This window comes from Epinephelus moara, chromosome 13 (assembly GCF_006386435.1).
Source record: "Epinephelus moara isolate mb chromosome 13, YSFRI_EMoa_1.0, whole genome shotgun sequence".
In the NCBI taxonomy this organism is placed as follows: domain Eukaryota; kingdom Metazoa; phylum Chordata; class Actinopteri; order Perciformes; family Serranidae; genus Epinephelus; species Epinephelus moara.
The window spans coordinates 20144807-20169895 of record NC_065518.1 but is presented as its reverse complement, the minus strand read 5'-3'; the positions used below and the strand labels follow the sequence as shown (position 1 = coordinate 20169895).

Below are 25089 nucleotides of genomic sequence, written 5' to 3'. Positions count from 1 at the left end.
TGTAAGTGTGGGTGTTCCCAGGTCAGGGCACTTTACCCCCCCCCCCCCCCCCCCCCAAAAGGATAAGCAGAAATAATTTGATTCACACTGAAATTTTTTTTTCTGTGCTTTAAATGTTACTAAGGTGTCAGAATGCATAAAAAAGCATCGTAATAGAGCTGGTTTATAAAAACAAATGCCAGGAGAGGATCCAAGAGAGGTATGGGCTAAGCCTAGAAACACCCCTGCGTAAAGCACACGTTGAATGGGTGAAAAACAGGCAATTTGTTTATTAAATATACTGATAAATATTCATGGTGTTTGCTCATTAACTGCCCTTTGGCCTCCTGTCATTATGCAAGAGTGGCAGTAGAGTATCCCTGGTGTACCGTGTGAACAAAGTACCAGTAGAGCGATTCTGTCAACAGCTCATGTCTGGCATTTATGATACTTAGAAAGAAAAGACTGTCATGCTGCAGTGTTAACATAGTAACATACTGTATACATGTTCAGTTTAAAAGTGGCCATTTCCTGGTACATTGTTAGGAAATGGGTAGGCTACAGTGTTTGTATATTGCAATTGGAAATAAAATGCTACTTGCACCTGATTTTTTTTTTTTTTTTTTAAGTGTTGGTGGGAAAGAACTTGTTTGAATAATAAAAATAAACACAGATTAATTCTCCTTTTTATGTTTTAAAATAAGAGCCAGACTCTACTCGTAATCATGTAAATTCCATAAACGTGTCTCCACCTAACCGTCCCCTTTTCATTTGTATAGCTAATGCAGCCTATTGAAAGAACCTTGGGTACACAGAGTTCCTCAACTCGTCACGCACTCACGTACCTGAAACCATATCCCTCTGTTCTAGGAAACAGCTCTCACTCTCCTCAAGTTAATTCAAACCTTTCTCCTAACTGTGCTCCCCTGCTAATTATCTGCTAGTAAAAGTTTCTTTGGTGTTTTTAAACCGTCTGGTTATTTTATATTTGACAGTGCACGATCTGTCTTTCTTTCTCAGGTGCTAGATCTTCTATCACCAGGCTCCCAGGATTTGCCAATCAGAGAGGACAAGGACAAGAACATCCTCATCCCTGGCCTCACTCACACAACCATCACGTCCTTCTCAGATTTTGACAAACAGTTTGTCCCCGCCAGCCTCAATCGTACCACAGCTTCTACCAAACTCAACCAGCGCTCTAGCCGCAGCCATGCTATCCTCCTTATCAAGGTTTGATATGTAGTCAGAGTTACTGTTTTCTACATTGAGTCTGTGCATGGGTGTCTACTGGGTGGTCAAACAGCATCTTAAACAGGTCGTGGCCTCTGAGCAGTAGGTCAGGATTTGGTAGCTGGTGCTAAGATCAATTCTTTCTCGCAACACTCCCACTAGCTGCCTCTGGGCTTTCTGGGACTTTACTGGGAGAGAAACAAACTTGTGTTTTGTGTCCTTTCACTAACTTTGTCATTTTCTGCGTTCTTGCTTCCTATTTTGTATCGCTGGATATGTGTGTGTTTCATATCTATCAAAAAATGTAAGCCTCTTTTACTGCCTTGTTTTTGCCTCATTTAACCTTTCCTTACGTCTGACCTCTGTCATTTTTCCTTCTCAAATCTTAATCTTTTCAATGATCCAGGTTGTACGGACTCAGCGCGTCCTCCCCCACAGACAGCAAACGGGAAAGCTGTACCTGATAGACCTGGCCGGTTCCGAGGACAACCGTCGCACCGGCAACCAGGGCATCCGCCTGAAAGAGAGCGGCGCCATCAACCTGTCTCTGTTTACTCTCAGCAAGGTCGTGGACTCCCTTAACTCTGGCACTGCCGTCCGTGTGCCATACAGAGACAGTAAACTGACACGGCTGCTACAGGACTCTCTGGGTGGCTCGGCACACTCTGTCATGATCACCAACATTGCACCAGAGTACAAGTACTATTTTGATACGTTCAGTGCACTCAACTTTGCCTCCAAATCCAAGCTCATTGTGAACAAGCCCTTCACCTGTGAAACTGTGGCTGTGCCTGCGCTTCCAGGTAAGAAATATGCTCAATTTTTATTCAGGTGGCTTGTCAGTAGGGTGAAACGATTTGGGAAAACCCTGATACTGCAAAAATAAATAAATTCTTGTTGTCGTCATTGTTGTTGTTTGTGATGTATATTTCAATAAAAAAAAAAAAAAAAAGCGAGTTAAGGAATTCAAAGCAGAACACATACAGCACCAGTATTAAGCACAGGTGTAACCAAAAAACTAACAAATGAGACTTTTCAGGCCAGACAAGGAATAGATGTGAACATTTTTTTCCCCCAGCGTGACCTGAATGATGAGCCAATTCAGGCCATGACTCATATTGCGTCTTCTGCAGTGTCAATATTGTATGAACTTCCGTTGCGATGGTGATTTTTATGAGATTGTCTAGGCCTTCTTGTAAGCGTAGAAAGTCATGTTATTAGGAAGCTCTGACAGACTGATCTAAGGCCAATAGGGGGCATCTGTGACACATCCCAGAGGATGATGACTTGGAGTAAACAGCCAGCTGTCTCACAGCACGATGGGTGTCATTTAAAGAAATGTTTCGAACACCACTCGAGTTTGTTCTTTGAATGCATTTCCCTTACATTTAAGCATCGTCTTAAATAACGCTCTTCTCCCTTTGGCTTTAGTTCTGGCACTGCAATGCAGTCTTGACTGATGCTGTGCCATCTTCATCTGTATTGCTTTACACTCCAGAGAACCCCACAAACAGTGTTGCTCAAGTGCACTGAATACTAAACTGTTAATTTCCCTTCTGCCTTCATCTCCAGTGAAGCGGGCCAGAGAGGACCACGAGGCAGGCGGGTCTGGCACCGAGCCACAGAAGAAGAGGCAGAAAGACGAGAGGAAAAGTGAACAGGAGGGCTCCTCACCGTCTTCACATTTTAACAGGTTAAAAGATCACACACAGACTTATTTGGCTAATCAGACGTAGGAACTGTGATGTTTGACTGTAGAGAAAACACATCTGCCCAGAGCGACTACATCAGATTAATCCTGCACAACGGCAGCTCAAACAAGCAACAGCCTCGAATCAGTGGGCCAGGATTTTATAGTGTGTGCTAAAAGCAACTCTCTCTGCAGTGCTCCCATTGGCTGCAGCTGCTCTGTCTACTGGGAACTCTTTAGCAGAGATACAAGCACTGCTTTCTTGCCATCTGTTATCAGGTGTATAAATCTGTCTGTGCGATGAAGCTCTTCAGCTTGTATTTGTCGGCCTTTTGAGTACACTTCAAAGCCCCTGAACAAACGCACCCCCCCTCACTGTCTACCGGCTTTCCCTCTTTCTTGATTTGTTTGTGTGTGCGTCTCTCTTTCAGTCTGTCACAGCCGTCAGTGATGGACAGGCTAGTAGCTCTGGAGAAGCTGATGATGAAGCGCCAGGACAAAGATGGACTGAGCGTGCTGAAAGATGTGGCACAGGAGATCCAGGTGAAAACACACGCCTACATTTATAGCATCATTATTGTATGCACCATATATGACACCCTACTATAAATATGGGACATTTGTCATGACTTTGTAAACGCAGCATAAGTAAAAAAGTAAACCTCTTTATGCATATGTTGGTGTGTTCTTTATACTATGACAGTTTTCCTAAATTTAGATGTACAAATCGCAATAAATCACCATGCTTATAGTATCGCCATATATTGAATCTTGCCCCCCATATCATATCACCAGATTGTTGCCAATACACAGGCCTATCATCCACCTGGGTGTCATGTAACCCTCTATAATATAGCTTCTGATTTATATACGCACCTGTTCCAGCCTCTGTCTCTTCTGTCCATGTGTGATTTACCAGACGGTGATGCTGTCAGATCTTAACTCTGATCAATCAGCTCTTCATCGCAGATATTTGATAGCCACCCTCTCTGTTTTTTGCAGGTGCTCAAAGATAGGCAGAGGGAGTTTGAGAGCAAGGCTATGCTGTTCAGTCGGTTGGCTGGAGAAAAGTCCAGTGCCAAACAGGACGCTGCCTTCAAGAACACCACAGCGCCTCTGCAAAGACGACAGGCAACTGCAACAAAAGTGAATAAACAGCAGGCCGTAGTCCAGCCCCTACAAGGTCAGTTAGAAACAGATGGAACTTGATAAATGTTTTACCTTTTCACATTTAAATTCAAGTTGCAAGTGCAAAGACTCACTATATTAACACTAAAGATGTGTCAGATAAGACCATCTTTCAGTTGCCCTTGAAAGAGGATGTGCTATATAAAAAAGTGACCCTGGGAAAACTTTTGTCCTGTTCATGTTTCCCTAAAGAGTAGTCACTCACTAATTCCATCATGTTGAATCACTGGAGGTATCGCTGAGCTGCAATGTAATACAAGAGCTCAGTCTACCATATAGGAGCCAGAAAATGTATCCAATGACGATGAGGAGGAATTATTTTTAAACCCCTCAGCAGCTTGGGGATTGAGACGGATACAGTGGTACCTGTCTCACGCTTTTGGCTTGGAAACGGCACAAGAGCCCAAACAAGATATGAAATTCTACCTATTTCAAAGCAAAAATTTTCCCCTCAGTAAGAATATTTTTTCTTTGTTGACAGATTGGACTCTAACAGAGAAATATTATGACAGGGTTAGGAGGTTGTTTGATTTCTAATGTGTAGTATTAAGTGATTTAACATTAATTTATGTGTTTTCCTCCCCATCAGTGTCGCAGCTCCATCCTCTTCAGCAGCTTGCAGTCATCAAGAAACAGTCCGTCTGCGTCAAGAAGAAAGAGAGGAAGCTTTCAGACCAGGTTGAGGTCAGCATCCGAGCCTCCACTCTGCTGCGCTTAGCTTGACACATCTGCAGAATTGCAAGCGTCAGATACAAGCTGACGTAGTGCATTAGGTTCAATTTGTGGTTCGTCTCGACAGACGCTGCAAGATCTCAGATTTATTAGGTCAATATTAACCTCCTGTCCAGACCAATGTGGATGAATAAATCTTGACAGTTAAAGATAAAGATGTCCTTGTACATTTTCTATACCTGTGTAAAAATGCCAACTGTAAATGTAGTCCAGTAAATAACATGAAACTGAAATTATCCGTTCTGTCTCAGCCTCCTGATGGTAAAGAGAACGTAGTAGAGAACTGCTGGGAGTCCCAACTCGACACATCCATGCTCGAGAACTCCACGCAGAAAATCCTGCATGTTCTCAATAACGGCTCCCTCAAAGAGCTCAAAGGTCTGCAGCAGATTGGCGACAAGAAAGCAAAGCTCATCCTGGGCTGGAGGGAAATACATGGACATTTCACAAGGGTCAGTAGAGAAAATGTCGAGCTCACATCGTGCTTTACGTGTAACCCACCTCACAACAATAATTTGTCTTCAAAGTTTTTCTTACTGAAGTTTTTAATTTTCTTGTGGAGACTTGACAAATGGTTTGTTTTTGCAGTTGGAAGATCTGCTAAAAGTCGAGGGAATGACGGAAAAGAGATTTTCCTCCTTCAAGAAGGTAAGTCAGGTCGTCAGTGGAGGATTTCTCGATTCAAATAGTTCAACAATTGGATGGATTGCCATGAAAATTTGATGTTTGTTTAGTTTTTACTGAATATTTTCAGGCAAACTGTCAGGTTGACATGTTCAAATATATCACTTATTTTGTTGCCATTCTGTTTTCTTAAATTAATGATGTTTTTTACCCTACCATACCCTGAAATGTTATGATATTATGTTATTTTATTTAATTATTTTGTGTTTTTAATTTATTCTTGCACTAACCTGTTGACAAAATGTAGATAAACCTTACTCACTCTAATAACTATATTACTACATAAAATCTACTTCTGTATGGGACCACATATATCATATTTAGATTTACTTACTTGAATAAGAAAAAGAGGCCATCTCCAAATTTCTGTCTTATTTTCTGTTTTAAATGACCCCAAAGGCCATAAAAGGTAAAATGTAAGTGTCTGATACCTGCAGACACCCTGTAATGTTATATGCTTAGTAGAAAATGTTGACATGCTTAGATGGTCACTGCTAAACATCAGGATGTTGGCATTTAGCTGAACGCTGCAATTGTGGCCGTAGACCAGGGTGTCAGACTCAGCCCAGTTTGATCGCAGGTGGACCAGAATTGAATAAAGTCCTACAAATAACAAACCCTTCCAAATTTTCCCTTCTTTTTTTTTAATTTAAAGAAGCAAATTTTAAAAACTCCCATCCATTTACAAGTCAGGTGACATAGAGCCTGTGATGTCTTCAGAGGAATAAATGCAGTTTCAACAATATTCCTCAGGTTTTCCACGTTCAGTTGACTTCTCACTGTCATCACGTGCATTTTTCTTTACATTTCCACTCCTGTGTAGTAATCCTAACATCAAAACTTGCTCCTGAAACCTGCCACCTCTTCGCCATTACAAGTGTATCACTATTAGGTGTGCAAGGTCATCCAGTGGGCCAGATTGGACCCTTTGGTGGGCAGATTCTGGCCCCCGGGCCACATGTTTGACACCCCTGCTGTAGCCTTCATACTTATAAATTGTAGATGGGGGGGCAGTAGCTTTTAGAGATGATGTTTTCTCAGTGCTAATATTAATTTCTCCCTTCTTTTTTTTTTCAGGCAAACATCCTGAGTTCCATGGGAAAGTGATTTTTATTTTTATTTTTTTACCTACCCTTATCTAATGTATATGATTTCTATCTCTAAAGCTTTTAATGTCTTTTATGCGGTTTTATGATGTTTTTGTAGTAACCATTGTGTTCCAGCTGATGGCGCACTACTGCTTTTTAAATAAATGCCTCACGTGTCATTTAAATGTTTGTGTGTTTATTTTATGATGATAAATAAATGTGATCACTTTAAACACATGACCAAGTGCACCCTGAACCTCCTGTCAGATGAATCCTCCTCTCTGGGGGGTGTTTCCGGGTTGAAAATCTAATTGGGCTAATTTGTGAACTCTTGGAGGCACGAGGACACATTTAATCACCGCTGATGTGATGCAGCATCACAGGAAATATATTCAGTGTGAGAAGCTGTTTTTGTTTTGTTTTTTAAGGTGAGGAGAGGAGGACGCTGTAACCCAGCCTCCCCCTCCCTCTTCTCCCACAGCACGTAGTCTGGTTGATTTCACTTTTCATTTCACACACACCCCTCCTCCCTGATCCACCCTGCCATCCCGGAGACTCCCCATCCATCCCAGCACACTGCGCTGGCACAAGCCGCTACAACACCACCGCTCCTCCAGCTCTCACACAGGCTCGTAAAGGATCGTATGCAGACGGTTTACACACACACGTCGAGGCTGCAGAGATGTTGGGTCGTGTCTGATGGTTTTATTTTGCACCTGAGAATAAGGATGCCACATCCAGGCACGCTCCGGCTGTGTTGAGACAGGCGCTGGATTAAAAAGGTCAGTTTGATTTATCTTCTCCTCTTCCCCCTCTGTGTGTGTTAATATATGAGACTAATTAAAATATCAGTTCACTCATAATCTGATTTAAACGCAACAATCCAACACAAGCTGCGTGATTTTTCTGCTTATCTTTGCAATGTAGCATCCCTCATCCACTGAATTCAAATCACGAGCAGCAGCAGGCTAATTAATGCTCCCCCCTCTTCCTCATCCTCCTCTTCCTCCTCCACTCGTCCATCCGACTATTCCTCCTTTGTCCTCATCCTTTTCTCCTCTGTCATTTTCTACCTTTTGTTCTATGCCCGGCCACCATATGCCTTTAGGCTTGTGTACACATGATGGAATAATGGTATGTACACACCTGCACAGAGACTATGGCCGCTGCTATGGTTTCAAAGCAACCTGCCTCCATCTGCCATGCCTTTGTACTCCCCATGTCATTGTGACCTGCTTTCACTGTTACCTGAGATAGCAGGTCTGCTATTTTAATATGAGGCCTGATTTACATCCTGAGGGACATGACGTGTGTGTGTGTGTGTGTGTGTGTGTGTGTGTGTGTGTCTCATGTGTTTACCTCGAGTGTGTTTACAGTTCAACATGGCATGAGGAGTTATCAAAAATGAGGATAGATATGATCTGAAGTCAAAGTGGATTATAAAGAGGCTTATGGTGATATTGAGCCTGGATACAAACTGTAAATCAGCTAAAGCAGAATGTATTTAGGGACTGTATGAGAGCTGTTGGAGTGAGATGCACGGGCTGAGCCTTATGGTTCATCAGCCTGTTTTGAAAAAATAGGCCTGTGACCCTTTTCCCCTGTATTGATATTTTCTCTGGACCTCCCCTTGACTTAGAAAAGGACACACCACACCCTCCCCTCAGTGTCTCCGAATAGCCAAACAGAACATTTGGCACAGCTAGTTTTGCCATCATTAACAAAGAATTTAATGTTTCATTCTGATTTAAAGCACTGATTTGGCACTGCACTCCTAACACTAATTTAAAATGATAAAAATGAATAAATATTAAAACGTGATTTAAAAAATGTGACAGAAACAGATAATATATATTTTTTAATTTAAAAAAATGTTTAATGTGATAACAAGTGAAGACCAGGGCAGGACATAGAAGCAGACAGGATAAAATTATACAAAATTAGACAGAGACATACAACAAAAACTAAGACAAAGTGAAATAGGATATAGAAGAAAAACAGAAAAACAAGAAAACAAGGAAAACAAAACAAACAATCTAATAAATTTTTTAAAAAATATATACAGTCCTCTTCCTGGCCCCCACATTACACACAATGCCACTCAACTACCAACAGTTCAGCTAAGTTTTCTGTCTACATGGCAACCTCATACCCTTTTCCCACCAAACTTAGAACATATATGTGAGTTTTTTAAACGTAGGAAACCCCGTTAAAAGTAAGCGATTGAGTCCTTTCCCATTTTCAATAGATCAGAGCCATGTACACGCTCTGCAGTAGAGGATGCTTCTCTAATTAGTTTCTGGTTTGATGGGTTCAAGTCACAAACATGCCAGAAAATGGTTAATAAACAGCAGAAATCCGGTTGAAAACTGGCGCTTGGGCAGTGACTTGCAGCGTCAGACACTGATGATAAAGCTATCTTTTAATGTCAGCATGATACATGGCCAGTCGCTGTTATAGTTTAACAGTGCCCTGTGGCGTCAGGGGGAAACAAGGCGGGACAAGAACGGAAACTATGGCGGCGGAAGTCTGATTAGGGTAGGCAGGAAAGGTGGTGGATGGGTCCAACAACCACAGACCCTTATAAAGCTGAACCCTGTTCTTCTTTCCTAGACCTAACCGTGTGTTTTTGTTGCCGAAACCCAACCACGTGATTTTGTTGCCTAAACCCAACCACGTGTTTTTGTTGCCTAAACCCAACCACGTGTTTTGTTGCTTAAACCTAACCACGTGTTTTTGTTGCCGAAACCCAACCATGTGTTTTTGTAGCCTAAAGTTCACCACATATTTTTGTTGCCTAAACCTAACCACGTGTTATTGTTGCCTAAACCTAACCACGTGTTTTTGTTGCTGAAACCCAACCGCGTGTTTTTGTTGTCTAAACCTAACCTCATGTTTTTGTTGCCTAAACCTAACCAAGTGTTTTTGTTGCCTAAATCTAACCACGTGTTTTTGTTGTCTAAATCTAACCACGTGTTTTTGTTGTCTAAATCTAACCACGTGGTTTGTCGCCAAAACCTAACCACGTGTTTTTGTTACTTCAAACTAACCATGTGTTTTTGTTTTTCCTAAACCTAACCACGTGTTCTTGTTGCCAAAACCTAACCACGTGTTTTTGTTACTTCAAACTAACCACGTGTTTTTGTTTTTCCTAAACCTAACCACGTGTTTTTGTTACTTCAAACTAACCACGTGTTTTTGTTTTTCCTAAACCTAACCATGTGTTGTTGTTGCCCAAACCTAACCATGTGTTTTTGTTGCCTAAATCTAACCACGTGTTTTTGTTATCTAAACCTAACTATGTGTTGTGTTGCCTAAACCCAACCACGTCTTTTTGTTGCCGAAACCTAACCATGTGCGTTAGTAGTTGGGGGAGAAAAACAAAAGTCAATTTTATTTTGAAAGGGACAGTATGTAAAAGTTCAATTTTCTGTGAAAACAGAAGTGTATTTTGAAAGAAGACAATGCATGTAACAAGTGGAACTTGACATGGCGTGCCAGAACATCAACAACCGACACACCCAGGGTACCTTTCACGTCGTATCTGGATGTAGAAGGTCTGTGACCAAACATCAAACTGTGACGAGGTTGGAGTGAGAATGTGTTGTGAAAGCAGCGTGGAGACCAATGAAAATCTTATGGTTGTTAATTTTTTTTTAATATCTGCTTATTAATCTCTCTTTTATACTTGATGGTGACTTATTTTGGACGATGTTCGAGTACCGCTCAGACGGAACTTGTGGTCGTGTGTCATTGCATCGCACCAGAAAAGGGCGGAACATAAGCGCGTCCACTCAGGGATATTTGTCCTGGGAATTAATGCTGATTGTATCCTTTCCGATAAAATACAAATACCAGACATTAGTTGGTGTAAGTGAATTTTTGCCAGTGGGAAAGGGAATTTAGATTTGCGAAAAAAAGAACCCAGCAAGATTCCATGTTTCAAGTGATACCTTTAACCCAAACCTTTATATTTCCTCTAACTCCTAACCCTAACAAAGTGCTTTTTGTGCCTAAACCTAACCTTAACCACAACCACAGCTTTGTTGCACCATAAAACAGCAAGACAAGAATATATTGAAGCGGCTCGTGAGAGTTTCACAAATCTAGGGTTACCATCCAGCCACCACCCACGCAGAGATTCTGGTGTGTTATGCTAGTAGCAGCAGTTGTACACAAATACGATACAACTATAAAATATGATACTACTATAACTACTACTATAAATATTCACATATGCAGTAGTATTCTCTAACCCCTGTAAACAGACTTCGATGTGTAGTCTCCCTTTATTTAGCAACTGCCAAAATTATGGAAATCATAACAAAATGATGTGGCTTGTTAACTTAATAGTAACACCTTTATTTATCTCAATCCTCTTGGAATGTTGCTCAGTCTTTAGGAGTGTATGTTAAACTGGTTCAAAACATACATTTAAGGGAGGAAGTCAGCCTGTGTCTGACAAACATGATCCCCTTTTTGGGGCTACACAAGGGAGCTGCCTCGGTCCATAATTATTCTCCCTGTACACGCTGCCACTTGCTGACATATTAGAGAACACAGTGTTCGTTTCTATAGTTACGCACAACTGTGCATCTGCTGATCCAAACGATGCTGCAGCCACAAACTCCATTACTACCTGTCTTTTGGCAATAAATAAATCGATGAGCAATTTCTTAAAGTTAACTTAGGACAAAAGGATTGTAGAGCACTTTGTGCTGCATTTCTTGTATGAAGGGTGCTATATAATTAAAGTTTATTGTCATAATTATAGGTGAAGAGCTGTGACTATCACTGTCAAATGGAACACTTAACATTTTTTATTAGAAATAATTAACATAGAAGCAGAATAAAGTGAAGGTAGAGGGCTTTTCTACCTAGAAGGCTTTATCTAGGCTAGAGATAAAGAACATGCTCTGTAGAAATATAAAGTTAAATGCTAATAATGACAAAGATTCACATCTATTTTATTTCTCAAAACTGACATTGATCTTGTTGTCCTTCCATGGCAAAGCAGATGTTATGAGAACATGTTTTCGAGCACCATTTCTGAAGCAAAAAGAAAAGTATCACAGTCCTCCCTTTTCAAACCCTCTGTACCACCACAGTAACTTTCATACGCTCCCTAGGCAGATGGGAGTGAGCAGCTTCTGTTTACAAAGATGCTAAAAACCATTTTCTGACCCCCAGGTGAACTAGAGGCAGCACACACAGGACTGGACCACAAACAGAGGCTTCATCTTTGCTGTCAGCATGGCTGTGAACATGATGCCAGCTCCCACCATTTGGCCGGGGGAGGAACAACCGTCGCTGCTGGACCAGGAGGACACTCTGTCGAGCCAAGCCCCGATCTCTGTGCCATGCCCACCAGTCAGAGGTGAACCACTCATCCACAGCGGCAGCAGCAGCCCGGTCGGCACACAGCCTCCCCGCAGCAAATCCAAAGGCGAGCTAGTCATAGTCATCAACGAGAAGCTGAAGAACAGTGAGTTTGACCTCATATTAAGGCAGCGGGTGGGTGGAGGAGGAGGGGGGGGTCATACAGCTGCTTAGTCAGCTCACTCGGGGAATGTCAAACTCCAGTGCATGAACGAGCTCCACGTAGAGCACACACACATCGTTCCTCCTCCTGTGTTTCAAATATTTGCCCGTCCTTTTTGTCCCTCATGTGTAGGTAACGGGATCCACCCGGCGCCCGCAGAGAGCACCTCTCCAGTCATCTGCTCTCCTCCCAGAAGACAACACTCCATCTCTTACCCCCATCACGGCAAGACCAGGAAGGGAAGCAGGGCGAGCTCTATCGGCTACACCGCCTTCTCGCCCCGGCCGTCGCTTTCTCGCCACTCCAGCATCGCCACCAACCCACCCTTGGACCGGACCAAGGTCAAAGACTACCTCCTTCTGTCCGTGCTGGCCTGCTTCTGCCCCGTGTGGCCCATCAACATTGTGGGATTTGTCTACTCCATCATGGTGAGAGCAGGATCTTTTGTTTTTAAATATGCGTCTGTATCAAAACCCAAGCTAACAGCTGGTTCGCCCTTCTCTTTCAGTCCAAGAACAGCCTCGAGCAGGGAAATCTGGACGGCGCTGTGCGTCTGGGACGCGTCGCCAAGATGCTCTCCATGGTGTCACTAGTAGGAGGGACGGTCATTATCATCGCCTGCATTGTCAACCTGGCCAGTGAGTGTCCCAAATCTGACCTTTAAACCTTTTTACCTCCCTCCTGTGTGCAGTGATTTGCCCCCCTCCTGTGTGCAGTGATTTGCCCCCCTCCTGTGTGCAGTGATTTGCCCCCCTTGAATTTGTAGCAGTAGCGCTGCTACCGCTGATCCTCCTGGCCCAAACACCTCCTTCTGTCACTTTCTATCCCATCACAACATCATATTTACCTCTGTCAGCACAATCTGACTGTAATCACTGATATTATTACTCATGTTTGCACAATATCGCACCAGTTACAATGCCTGCACGAGTCTTTATATGCTGCGGCACTTTAGAAACTTTATCAACGCGACACAAAGATCAGAGCATCTTAAGTACATCAGACTCAAATCTACATTTTCTGACACGTTCCTCTGTTTGCACGAGTGGCCTCCAGCTGTAACCAACTGCATGCCTCAGACTGCTGTGTGTGTTTCTGTAGAGTGACATGTGTAGTCCGCTGTCTGTTGTATGCCTTGCTCTGTTTGCTTGTACAAACTGTGAAGTCTTGCTGTCCCTGTACCACATGTATACGTATATATAATGTATGTCAGTGTGTGAGTTGTTGACATGCTCACAAGACAAATAAATGTACATTTATTGCACCAAATAAAGGGATTCTGATAACAGATCAGTGATTATTACTTATTAGGGACTAGTATTTGTCTTCTGCAGTACGTTACATTTAAAGGGGACCTATTATGCTTTTCTGTATTTTCTGTCATAAATGTTATTATGTCAGATGTTCATATTAAATATGGCCAGACCTTCAAATAATAAGGTAAACGTTTGTGAGAATAATCCCTGTGAGCATAAACCTAACCCAGCTGGCCACCAACGTCATTCGATATTGACTTTTGGTTTAATTTCAGTTGTGACATCTGGTGACCAAAATACAATGTCAAGATGTCAAAAGCCCCGTTTCCACCGAGCAGTTCAGTTCAGTTTTTTCCTGCGAAAAGTTGTGGATGGTACCATCGGGACTGTTTTTGGTGCCCCCTCTGTTGGAGTACCTAGCACACAGATCTGGTACTAAAGGTGGAGCTGTGAACACTGCAGTCCATTGATTGGTCATTAGCGGATGGTCACAGCAGCAGCTGGAGTCAGAGTAATAGTAATGACTGGATCTTCAAGCGTTTATGTGTATTAATTTCAGCCAAGTAATGTGAACTGCATATATTCTAATCCTCACTTGGACAAAAAAAAAGTTGCGGAGCATCGTTTCTGTTGGCTCCAGCAACACTAAACCCCCGAGCTTGCCTGAGAAGGGCTAAATGCACAAACCTGCTAGTTTTAAATATCCCGTGGAAAGAGTCTCTCACTGCAGCCTGTTTTATTTAGTTCTGAAAATGCCGGCGAGTAGCCTCGTTCTGTGGACGATAAACGAGGTGCAGACTTCCATCTGTGTCACCGGTAATGAGGAAATACTGTTAGTGGCAACAACTCCGCCCACATTTAAGAGTAATGTTTGCAGAGGAAACGCTAGGGTCTAGGTACCATGTCTTAAGGGTTACTTTTGGTTCCAAAGGTATCATACCAAATGTGTTTGGTGGAAACGGGGCTTAGTGCCAACGTCAGTTTGACGTAAACACTGACAACAAATGACGTTGGTATTTTGTTGGGTTCAAGTTGTGTTGTTAAGAAACCAAAATCCAACATATTCCAAATGTCTTAAGCTAATTCCAGCTTGTCGTAGATTAACAACGTTTAGTCAGAAGGTATGACGAAGCCCAACATCTGCAAAATATCATAATGTTAACATCCACACAATGTGAAATTATAACGTCATTAGACATTTACAATACCGTCAACCTGATTTTAATCCCAACCAAAATTTAACATTTGTCTGACATAGGAGTCAAGTGTCTTTCTGAAATCATATTGCCGTCCAGTGCTAGTTTGGGAGGCTACAGTCCATTCTGAACATGTTTCCATTTTTTTTCTACTTTCAAAACAAGAAAACGTCAGCTCGTGACGGATTTCTTTATATGTTGCTAGCTCCTGCAAATGTTTACATTACATAACCCACACTGCTACATGTAGCTACATGCTAACATCAGGGAGACATGTAATCTTGGTTGCCAGTGTCGTTCATTTCTCTTTAAAAGATCATATTCCTGCTGGTAGAAGCTTTCTTCAAGGTAGAAAGTGCTGCTATTCTTCGTAACAGTCATTCCCTGGCTGCAAGTACATGTAGCTACATGCTAACATCAGGGAAATGCATAATCTTTGATGCCGATATTAATAATTTCACCCAGATTTCGAATTACAGTCCTGCTGGGACATGTTCAACTGGGAAGCTTTTGGTTTAGAGGCTTTTATTTGTGTTTTTAATGGTATAAAGAGCCAGAAACGCTGACCAATCAGAGTTTTAAAGAGACAGGCGCTTAAACAGTGTCTCAGACAGACAGTGAACACAGGGGTTTCCAGCACAGACAGTACGAGGAAAATAAAGTGTTTTTTGAGCATTAAAGCATGTAAACAGGTCCCTGTAGAAACTCCAACTACAAGTAAGAACCTGAAAATGAGCATAAAAGGTCCCCTTTAAATATATACATGAAGGGTCAGTCAGTTAAATGTTTCTTTGCTTTTTTCGCTTCAGTTCAAGCAGATACTTATCTGTACTTTGAATGCAGCCTGTTGGGTCTCATTAAGCCAAGAGATATCCTCATTAGCTTGATGACCGGAAGAGCAATTGTACACACAACTATAAGGGCTCTGGGAGTCAACAACCCTTGTTTTTCTTTTCTCATTATATAACTCTGTCCTCTGTGGTCTGTGAAAGTTTATACATCCATATTAAGTTGCAGAATATATAGCGCTTCAACTAATACGCTTCCTCTTCTTTTTTTAGTAAATGTGAAAACCTGAGTTTCATCCCAGGATGAAACTGGATAAGGCAACTGACCGTCTGGCCCGCACCTGCACCACCGTCTTTACCGCCTAGTCATTACCTGGATGTGTGACAAATATGCACCCGATATACAGTGCTTACTTGTATTTCTGTAATCTATATGAATCCCTTTTTGCTAATGGAAGAAAATAAAATATGCAAATGCTGCTGCTCTGGGGTTGGGGTGGGGGGGGGTGTCTGTTAGATGGAGAAGGGGAGTAGACAATCTAAATCAGCCCCTTCGTATTCTGGTCAACACATTCAGAACGATTCTTGAGACACTCTTTGAGAATCCCATCATCAGCCGCAGCACTGACATGGTGGACTAGAAAATGGAGAGACCAGTGTAGGTGGTTACAGAACGCGAAACAGGAAGGATCGCCTCCCCAGCTTCAGCGCCACATGCAACAAAATGTCCGCCAAAGTCCATCCTTCACTGCACCCGACGACAGGACGCCATCAGAGCTTCAGCTTGCCGTTAAATCCCCTCGGACACGTTGGGAGGCTGTGGGATTTGTGGTTACAATAAAATCAGAGAACAGAAATTCATCCAACGCCCTCACAGAGAAGAAACACTTTGAATCACAGTGTGTCCTCTTGTTTCTGACTCCTCTCTGTGGCTCTCATGACTCCCGCCCGCCCCATACATCTTGTGTGTGAGAGTGAGTGTACGGGTGGCAAAAGAGGATGAAAAAGAGGCTTACCCAAGGACAAGCTATGGGTGCTAAACTGGAAGGGATTATGGGAAGTCTCACACAGAAGGCACCGTCATCACTGCAAGAAAAAATATGTGCCAAAAAAAAATTTTTTTGAGGGAAAGTTTCTTGCTTTGTAAAGACCCAACTCTGATTACAGAACTGTTGTAGAGAGAAAACCTGTTTCTTTTCCTTTTCTTTTTTTACTCTGCTGCAACGTTACTGTCTATCCACTCGACACCACTGATCACTGTGAACCAGGGGAAGGGTACATGTTCACAAAAATCACTGTAGCAAGACACTGTAAAGCTAATTATGCTACATCACCTATAACCTATCTTTTTGATAATGTTTGTAAAAGATGATTTTGAAACTGAATTTCATAATGTGATGCTCTTGAAGTGCTGTGCCGCAGTTGACAGGTGGTGGTAGTATTGTATGTGCGTATGGGCATCACTATTTGGTTAACAAATTAAATAGCTTGTTATTGCAGTCAAAGTTGGTGGCTGCAGGCTCAGTCTGCACCCACAGGTAGCCTGTACTATCAAACCAGACAGATTGTGGCTTTTTTTGTCCTTTTGAAAAGAACCCTAAAACAGCAATTAACACATTAATTATACCTTTTTATTTTGTTGAATGCTGTCTTTCATATTTGCAAAACACTGGTTTAAATATTGTTTCATGGGTGTGAGATTTAGATAGCAGTACTGTGGAGAAACACTTTAAAAATCTAGTTTATTTATTTATTTATTTTTACTGTTATTATATCTCCTGTGTATCCTGAACTAACCTCTAATCTACCTGTGAATCTCACTGTGATCTGAAACAACTGGGTTTCAAGAAACTCCTTATTTATACCCTGGATTTTGAATCATGTACAGAAACTCCCCGACTTCCCATCATGAGTTCACACCTGCAGATTCTGTAATGATTATTTTTGTCCCTCTGTTAGCACTTAATATGTAAATTTAATTGTAATCAACAGTTGATGTACTCTGCAGATATAAATCTCAATATTGTGATATGAGTTAGCATTACGTAGTTATGATCTAACATAGGCACAGAAGCTGACAGTCCTCGTGTTTCCACCGGGCTTCTATAATCTTTGTGATTAATGGCATGTTGTGGATTTTTATTCATGTATGATGATAGAAGTTTAAAAAATAATACAAAGATAAGCTGGCACTTGGAATATTATACTTCTGCAGCACATTCATAATAAAGACACAATGCATGCAATGTGTTTTTTATTGTCCTGGAGAGATAAAGAGCAGCGGAGGGGATTAAAGAGATTTTGTTTTTGTGGGAGAGAATGAGTGTCATAAGTGAGTGATACTCAGAGAGCTTAGCCACCGAGAAGAGACTGGGCTCTGCAGTTTAGTAGATGAGACAAAAAAAACAGGGAGGTATTAATGTGGTTGTCTGTGCCGTGATAGTGTGTAAGCTGCAGGGATTGTAAGCGCATGCTGTTGACAATAGAGCGGAGGCAGCAGGAAGCGCAAATGCTGAAGGGAGAGGTCCTGAGCTGAGGAAATACACTGTGTGATGGGCTGTAATGAGAGCCAACGCCTCAGATGACTTCAACAAAATCAAAGCAAATTATCCCTCATTATTTTCTTTGAGGTTTTTTAAAACCCCAAAAGGAGCTTTCAGGCTACTATCGGCTGCTTACATATTCATAACAAGAACAGTGAATGGGCAGTTTTGGGAGAATATCAAACAAAACAAATACAGTTTTTATAGTCAGTTATAGGTGTTTGCACCCAGACTGACATGATGAGGTCTAACAGCCTACTCTTATTCTTGAGAACTGGGACAAAATCTTATGAAAAATTAAAGCTCGAAGTCTTGACTATGAAACCTTGTACTGGGCCAACCTCCCAGTGATTTTTATTTTTTAAACAATCTTTTTATTATTGAGTTTTTAAACATTAAATGCGAACAGTCACATTTCAATGACAACAAAAAAAACCCATAACAGCCCCAACCCTGGCAAGAAAAAATAAAAATGAAAAAAGTAATTTAGATAATAAAAAGTACATAAATAAATAAAAGAAAAAAAAACCCGAATAATTTATTTTTTTCTTAAATAGCCTGACATCTTATAGAGTTGACAAGTTATGTATTTATTAATTTTACAGCAGCTGTAGAGAGTAGCCATTTTATTTTTCAAAGCTGCTAAGAGTTCACTTAATGTTAATCAAAATATTAATTTTTAAAATGTAATTCTTATTTAGTTTGATTTAGAAGGGCTACAGAGTTGACATGTTGTGCTCGACACACATGTGCTAGCAAAATTATTTAATAACTTTATCAACAAAAAAAATAGAAAAATTATCAAAACAAAACAGATTTATTTCAAATTCTTTAAAATAATGTTTCATTCCAAAAATTGAGTAAGTGTGTTGATAAGTTATAATTTGATTTTTTTATTTTTTGGTCGGACATAATTTGTCCCAATTCTCAAGAATACATGTGTAGCATGCCCTGCACCAGAATGGCTGACTGATGCATTAACAATATCAAACCATTTATTTAAACTAGCGTTGCAACAATCAGTCGGTTGTTGAAAACAAACTAAAACTAAAACTAAGCTGTAATTATTTAGTTTAAAAAGTAATTTTTAAAGGCTAGCCACTCAGTGAGGCTGTACTGTAGTGTGTTCCAGTTGGGAGGTCATTATCTTTTAGTTCCCAGTTGAAAATTTAAACTGGAACACCCCCTTAAAGTGGGAGGAAACTTACCAACTGTGACTTTAAAATCCAAGATGGCTGTCCTGTGCATCAACAGTAGTGACAGCTGTTTTAATATACTAATTGTTAGCACTTAAGTCATATTCATGTCTCATTAATCATCAGTTGTACACACAGTACTTACCAACTTCTATCTGTGGACATGTTGCTATGGTATTAACATATGCACAAAATACAGCCTAATGCCTTGTTATCAACTAGCATTGCTTACAGTGGCTACCCTGGCTAGAACTGGTATTGCTAACAACATGTTTTTCAAGTTTTCCAACTTGTACTGGAACGCTGTCAACTCTGATGTGACATCCATCCCAGCTCCAACCTCCAACTTCTGAGGTAAATGAACACAGCATAAGACATAGCAGTGTTTAAAGCTAAATGCTAATATCATAATGCTAACATGCTCACAATGAAAATACACTGTTCAGGTTGTCCAAAAGTAACTGAGTTAGCAAATTAGTTCCACACTTTATTAACAGGATATTAAATTAGCCTGAAAATACAGCAACCCTCAAACATATTTATTGGAAGCAAGACTCTGCAGCCATGCTAACAGCGCTGATAGCTGTACTGTGCTAAATGCTAACATCAGCATGCTAACAGTTGGACCATGTAGAGACAGGCATTGCAGATTATCTGAGGCTACAAATGCTGTGGTGTCTGGCATCGTCTTATGCTACAAACTTGTCCTTAGACAAAACATTAAATAAATATTTGAATGAATAAATAGATGTGCTCACATTGACAATGATGCTAAGTTTACTGTATGTTTACAACGTTCACCGTCTTAGTTTAGCCTGTTAGCATGCTAATATTTGCTAATTAGCACAAAACACAGTAGCCTATAGCTGAGGCTGATGGGAATGCCTTTAGTTTTCAGGTATTTAGTAAGTGAGTATTGGATAATTGGCTATTTTACAGATTGGTTATTTTATCCTGATGGGGACATGGATGTCTGCACCAAATTTCACGGCAATCCATCAAATAGTTGTTGAGACATTTAACTTAAAAACAAAAATGTAAAATGGTGGCACTGGAGAAAAAGTCAGTGGATCACCAGAGTCAATAGGGTTCATCCCAGACCCCCAGGAAAACACCTTTCCTGGTGGTCTGATTTGTCATTGCTGGATGCCATCAGTTTTAGACGCCGCTGGTTAGAACGGGCAGAACGACATTTCCTGTGAAAACAGTGTGTATTTTAAAAGACACCATGCACGCAACAGGCATAAATTGACACCGCATCCTGGAGTGTCAACAACAGACGCAGAGGGGTACCTAATGCATCAAATGTAGACGTGACAGTCCACTGACAAAACTGCAACATTTGATGAATTTTTCTCAGTGGCCACTTGCAGTATTGCAGCAAAAAAATTCCTGGGCCCAAAAGGCATTTTCCCCATAGATCAACATTTTAAAAGACACATCTGTAAAACTATTGACAGGACCTCAAACTGCACTCAAGGTCAATTATGACTATTTCTATTATGAATTATTGATCCATGGAGGTTTTATATTTGTGAAACTGCCCTCGAGCAGAGAAAAGTGATTTTACAATCCATGCGTCATCACAGTGTAAAGTTTATGAGTGTTTTCACATATAGTGTTTTTTAAACAAACCAAACTCAGTCCTCTAAAGTGCACCAAAAAGTGGACCAACAAAAAAGGGACGCAGTTCTTTTTGTGTTCACATTGTCAATTCATATGAAAGAGGATTCAGTTCTCTTTCTGGTCCACTTCAGCTCTGATCAGGCCTCAGGCCTCTTTCTGTTCACACTATAGCTTTTTTATAATATATAGTGACATAGTTTTGTTTTTACTTTGACGTGCTACTGCAGTGCAGTTATGAAGCCCCTCGCTTTCAGAACAAAAAACTGGATGAAAACCTTAGTGTTTCTGTGCTGTAGACTCTTGCTGTTTGATGTATTCTACATTCCACATCTGGAGACACGCAGTATCTTCTGGGGACCAAACTACTCCTCGTCCTGCTTCCTTGCAAGCATTATAGACCAACGTAGTTCCGTCTGTTTTTTCAAGCGTTCCAGTGCAGTAGCATGTGATCTAGAGGGATAAATACAACGGCAAAGTGCAAAGCTAACCTGGAGTGCTTTGTTTTCACAATGCACAGGTTAAGCGAACTGCACCACAGACTTGAAGTGAACCGAACTCAGACCACCTTGAGTTTAGTTCATTTCAGAGGGGACTGAGTTCTCTTTGAGTGTTCATATATACCCAAAAAATTCTGAGTCACCGATCTGAGTCCATTTAGAGGGCTGAAAAGGACCAAGTGTGAAATTACTGTCAGAGACAAGCAGTAACTTACGGGCACGGCTAGTGGAAGAAACACTACTGCTCATATTCAGTGGGTAAGTAAGTAAAGTAAACCTGAAAACTCAAATCTTTTTGGTGCATGCGCCGCATGAGAAACTTCATTGGAATGAATAGGTGCCATCTTGGCATCCGATATCTAGTCATTATTATAAATCTGTGGTTCATCCTCTGGGAACCATGAATGTCTGCAACAAATTTCATGGCAATCCATCTGATAGGTGTAGAAATATTTCAGTCAAAGAGTTGGAACAACCAACCAATGTTGCCATTACAGGAGTCACGCTCCCAGCATAACTACAAAAACACTAAACTCTGCTTTTTTTTTTTCAGTTTCTCAGTTGTGGTTATCTGCTTTTTTCCTGGACTTACATTATGGTCAATGTATTATCTTTGGGTTTTGTACTGTTGACAGGATATGTCGAGGAAATAGTGATTGGCACCTCACTGTTTTCTGATGTTTAATTGACCAAACAATTAATCAATTAATCAAAAGAGACAGAGTGAGGCATAGATAGAGACTTGGCACAAGAACTGGGATTATGTTTAAATATGTTACATGGAAATAATAAGGCATGATAAAGGTTAAAGAGATGCATAACTCGCAATTAAGTGAGTGCTCTGTTGTAATAGTGGACATAATACATACAAAATAAATCCAACTATATTCACTATATGAATAAATTCATGTTACATTTTTCTTAAAGGGGCAAAAAGCGAAATCGTTTCACTGCTAGGTTTGCTGTTGTGCACTGCCTGTAGACCAAAACAAAGTGTGCCATGAGCCACTCCTCCCTCTACCTCGGCTCTCCAACCAGGCACGGGCTCACGAGAAGCCGGCTCATGGGCTCACGGAGAAGAGCAGGAACATTAGTGTTAGCTCCCGGGAGCGTTAGCAGTTAGCACTAGTCGGCTGCCACGCTAACGTTCCTACTCTTCTGCGTGCTCACGAAGAAGAGTTAGCTCCCGGAGTTAGCACTAGTCGGCTGCCACCGGCTACTGGAGTAACCTACAGCTATGGAGCGCTTCTACCAGCTCTTCTAGTCACTGAGTCTCGCCTCCATCTCAGCAAGTATATTACATTTATTACAGGTACCATCATGCCATCTGCCATTGCTCACTGGCTGTAGCCTTTTATAGGGAGGGAGGGCCAAGGGCTCCGAGAGGAGGGAGGAGGCGGTGATTCACATGAACATACATGAACACGCAGCCGGACCGGCTTGTAAACAATGGGCTGGAGATCAACACAGAGAGAGAGTGTGTGAGGTCATGCTATACTCCAGATGAAATTACACCTCTAGTTCTTCACATAGCAGTTTTTTAATTCCTTCAATCTAGAAATGATGAATTTCACTTATTGCCCCTTTAAAGCTAAATTTCCTTTGCTCACAGAGATAAAAAAAACATCTACATTTGCAGAAACATGACAGCACTGACAACAGCAAATTCCCCCTCGCCAATGTTAACATTTTGACAGCAAAAGGTATTTTTCTTTGTACTCAGCTAATTTACCAGTAGGTATATGCTGTACAGTACGGCTTGGGAGAGGATCAGCATACCAGACAGAGTCACATCCAGATGCAGTAAGTGGGTCAGGGATTATCCAGCTGGGTCACATAAACACTGGGGCTGTGAGTCAGCTTGGCAGCGTTTGGATGCATCATGATCATCCTGTCAGTCAGCGCAGGAAATAATGAGACGTGCTGACCTGTGGCGATGCTGCTCTATTTGTGCCTGTTTAATTTGTTGAAGGGAACTGGGGCTGAACAAAAATCGTTACGAGTGTGAATTAATGCTTCGATGGAGTGAGAAATATTTATTCATTAAAAAAAACAAAACAATGACACACTTGTGAAAGTTTCCACAGCTTCCACATCAAAGAATGAGACTTTATTAGCTGCTCATTTTACAGGAGACACAGTGAATTATCAGCTCCACTTTCTATTAATCACTCAGTCACAATTTTCTTTTATTTGAAGAAACATTTCGCTGTTTGTTGTCAAAGAACTGTCAAAACTGTGCAGCTGATGTGATAAATTAGCATATGTCAACAGATCAAAGCAGGAAATGCACAGGTGTAACTAATAATTTTAATTACAACCACTCCATTCAGCTGCTTTAGAGACAGGCTCATTTTAAATGCTGGCTCACTGGCACAGCTTAGTAATAAACCTAAATGGAATGGAGCCAAATCAATATTACTTTTTACATCTGTGCTTTTCCTGCTATGACCTGCTATGAAAAGGGTCAACTGTGGATTAAACTGTTGATAGGCCTTTCCCACAGCAGACATTTTGAGGAAAATCACAGGTGTCATTGAATATATTAATGATGGCTCAGTTCTACTCATGAAACATGTTTAAAATGTTTAATTGCCTGGTATGAAGTCAGTGTTTCCAATGAGGTTTGTCTCTAAATGCAGTTTTTTCAACTTCAGAACAAGGTAAATGTGACAAAAATTCACCCTAAGGGACTGTTCGTTATTTATGAGAGGGTAAGGGGTGGTGCAAAACAGGGGAGGCACTTCGTATAATTTTAACTTAATATAACATTCGTATTAATTTTAAATAACCCCAGAACCCAACAGCCCACCAGCAGGTTTGAAAGGTATGTTTTTTTAACAAATCGCCAAAATTACACCATTTATCATAGCCAGAATCTGTAAACAAAGAAATTAATGTCAGATTTTTACATTTCCAACAGTCCTTGAACACATGCGACAACACTTCCATTAACATGTAATCAAATCTAAGGTTAAAACAGTGACATTGGGGCGTCGGTAGCTTAGTGGATAGTGCCGGCGCCCCATGTATTGAGGTGATGCCTCGCTGCAGCGGTCGCGAGCTCGACTCCGGCTTGCAACACTTTGCTGCATGTCGTCCCCCCACTCTCTCTGTCTCCCCATTTCACACTGTCCTGTATATTAAAGGCATAAAGCCCAAAAAAATAATCTTTAAAAAAAAAAAAACAGTGACATTTAATCAAAATCACTTTTTCTGATTTAAACCCTCACCTGTGGTCATGAACTCTGAGTAATGACTGAAAGAATGAGATCGCGGATACAAGCAGTGGAAATGAGTTTCCTCCATGGGGTGGCTGGGCTCAGCCTTAGAGATAGGGTAAGGTGCTTGGACATCCGGAGGGAGCTCGGAGTAAAGCCGCTGCTCCTTCACATCAAAAGTGGTCAGTTGAGGTGGTTTGGGCATCTGACTAGGATGCCTCCTGGGCGCCTCCCACTGGAGGTGTCCCAGGCACGTCCCACTAGTAGGAGGCCCTGGGGCAGACCCAGAACATCCTGGAGGGATTACATATCTCGTCTGGCCTGGGAACACCTTGGGGTCCCCCAGGAGGAGCTGGAAAGCGTTGCCGGGGAGAGGGACGTCTGGGGTGCTTTGCTTGGCCTGTTGCCCCCGCGACTCAGCCCCGGATAAGCAGATGAAAATGGATGGATGGATGGATGGATGATTTAAAATGTCACCAAAAATAAATCGTTTGCACAAACCAGATCCTGTAAAAACATTAAATTCGGTGCTTGTGTTTGCATGACAGAGGTTATTTTTTAACTTCAGGGTTTTTCTTTTTCGGCTTTTAACTTTTAATCATCAAAGGGTGAGTTTTTAAAATCTAATAAGGG

The 25089-nt window shown here is 41.3% G+C and overlaps 2 protein-coding genes across 2 annotated transcripts in view; both read left to right on the top strand.

Annotated features, from left to right (window-relative positions):
- kif22 (kinesin family member 22) overlaps positions 1-6776 on the top strand; it is an 8458-nt gene extending 1682 nt beyond the window's left edge. The window contains exons 5-13 of the mRNA XM_050060459.1: positions 1000-1209; positions 1616-2012; positions 2782-2902; positions 3331-3442; positions 3902-4082; positions 4677-4771; positions 5071-5271; positions 5408-5467; positions 6581-6776. Of these exons, the coding sequence (XP_049916416.1) occupies positions 1000-1209; positions 1616-2012; positions 2782-2902; positions 3331-3442; positions 3902-4082; positions 4677-4771; positions 5071-5271; positions 5408-5467; positions 6581-6610 (1407 nt within the window). The 3' untranslated portion in view covers positions 6611-6776. The remainder of the gene's footprint in view (positions 1-999; positions 1210-1615; positions 2013-2781; positions 2903-3330; positions 3443-3901; positions 4083-4676; positions 4772-5070; positions 5272-5407; positions 5468-6580) is intronic.
- A 112-nt stretch (positions 6777-6888) lies between these two features.
- Positions 6889-17609, top strand: prrt2 (proline-rich transmembrane protein 2). Its single transcript, XM_050060460.1, has 5 exons — positions 6889-7373; positions 11782-12076; positions 12266-12561; positions 12642-12771; positions 15647-17609. Exons 2-5 carry the CDS (start codon positions 11845-11847, stop codon positions 15661-15663), a joined length of 675 nt encoding a protein of 224 aa, XP_049916417.1. The 5' UTR covers positions 6889-7373; positions 11782-11844; the 3' UTR covers positions 15664-17609.
- Positions 17610-25089: the final 7480 nt, after the last annotated feature.

Excerpts from the sequence above, each read along its gene's own strand:
- prrt2 (XM_050060460.1), top strand. The coding sequence starts at position 11,845 with ATGGCTGTGAACATGATGCCAGCTCCCACCATTTGGCCGGGGGAGGAA. Across the intron at positions 12,077-12,265 it reads CAACGAGAAGCTGAAGAACA|GTAACGGGATCCACCCGGCG; the intron begins GTGAGTTTGACC and ends CCTCATGTGTAG. Across the intron at positions 12,562-12,641 it reads GATTTGTCTACTCCATCATG|TCCAAGAACAGCCTCGAGCA; the intron begins GTGAGAGCAGGA and ends CTTCTCTTTCAG.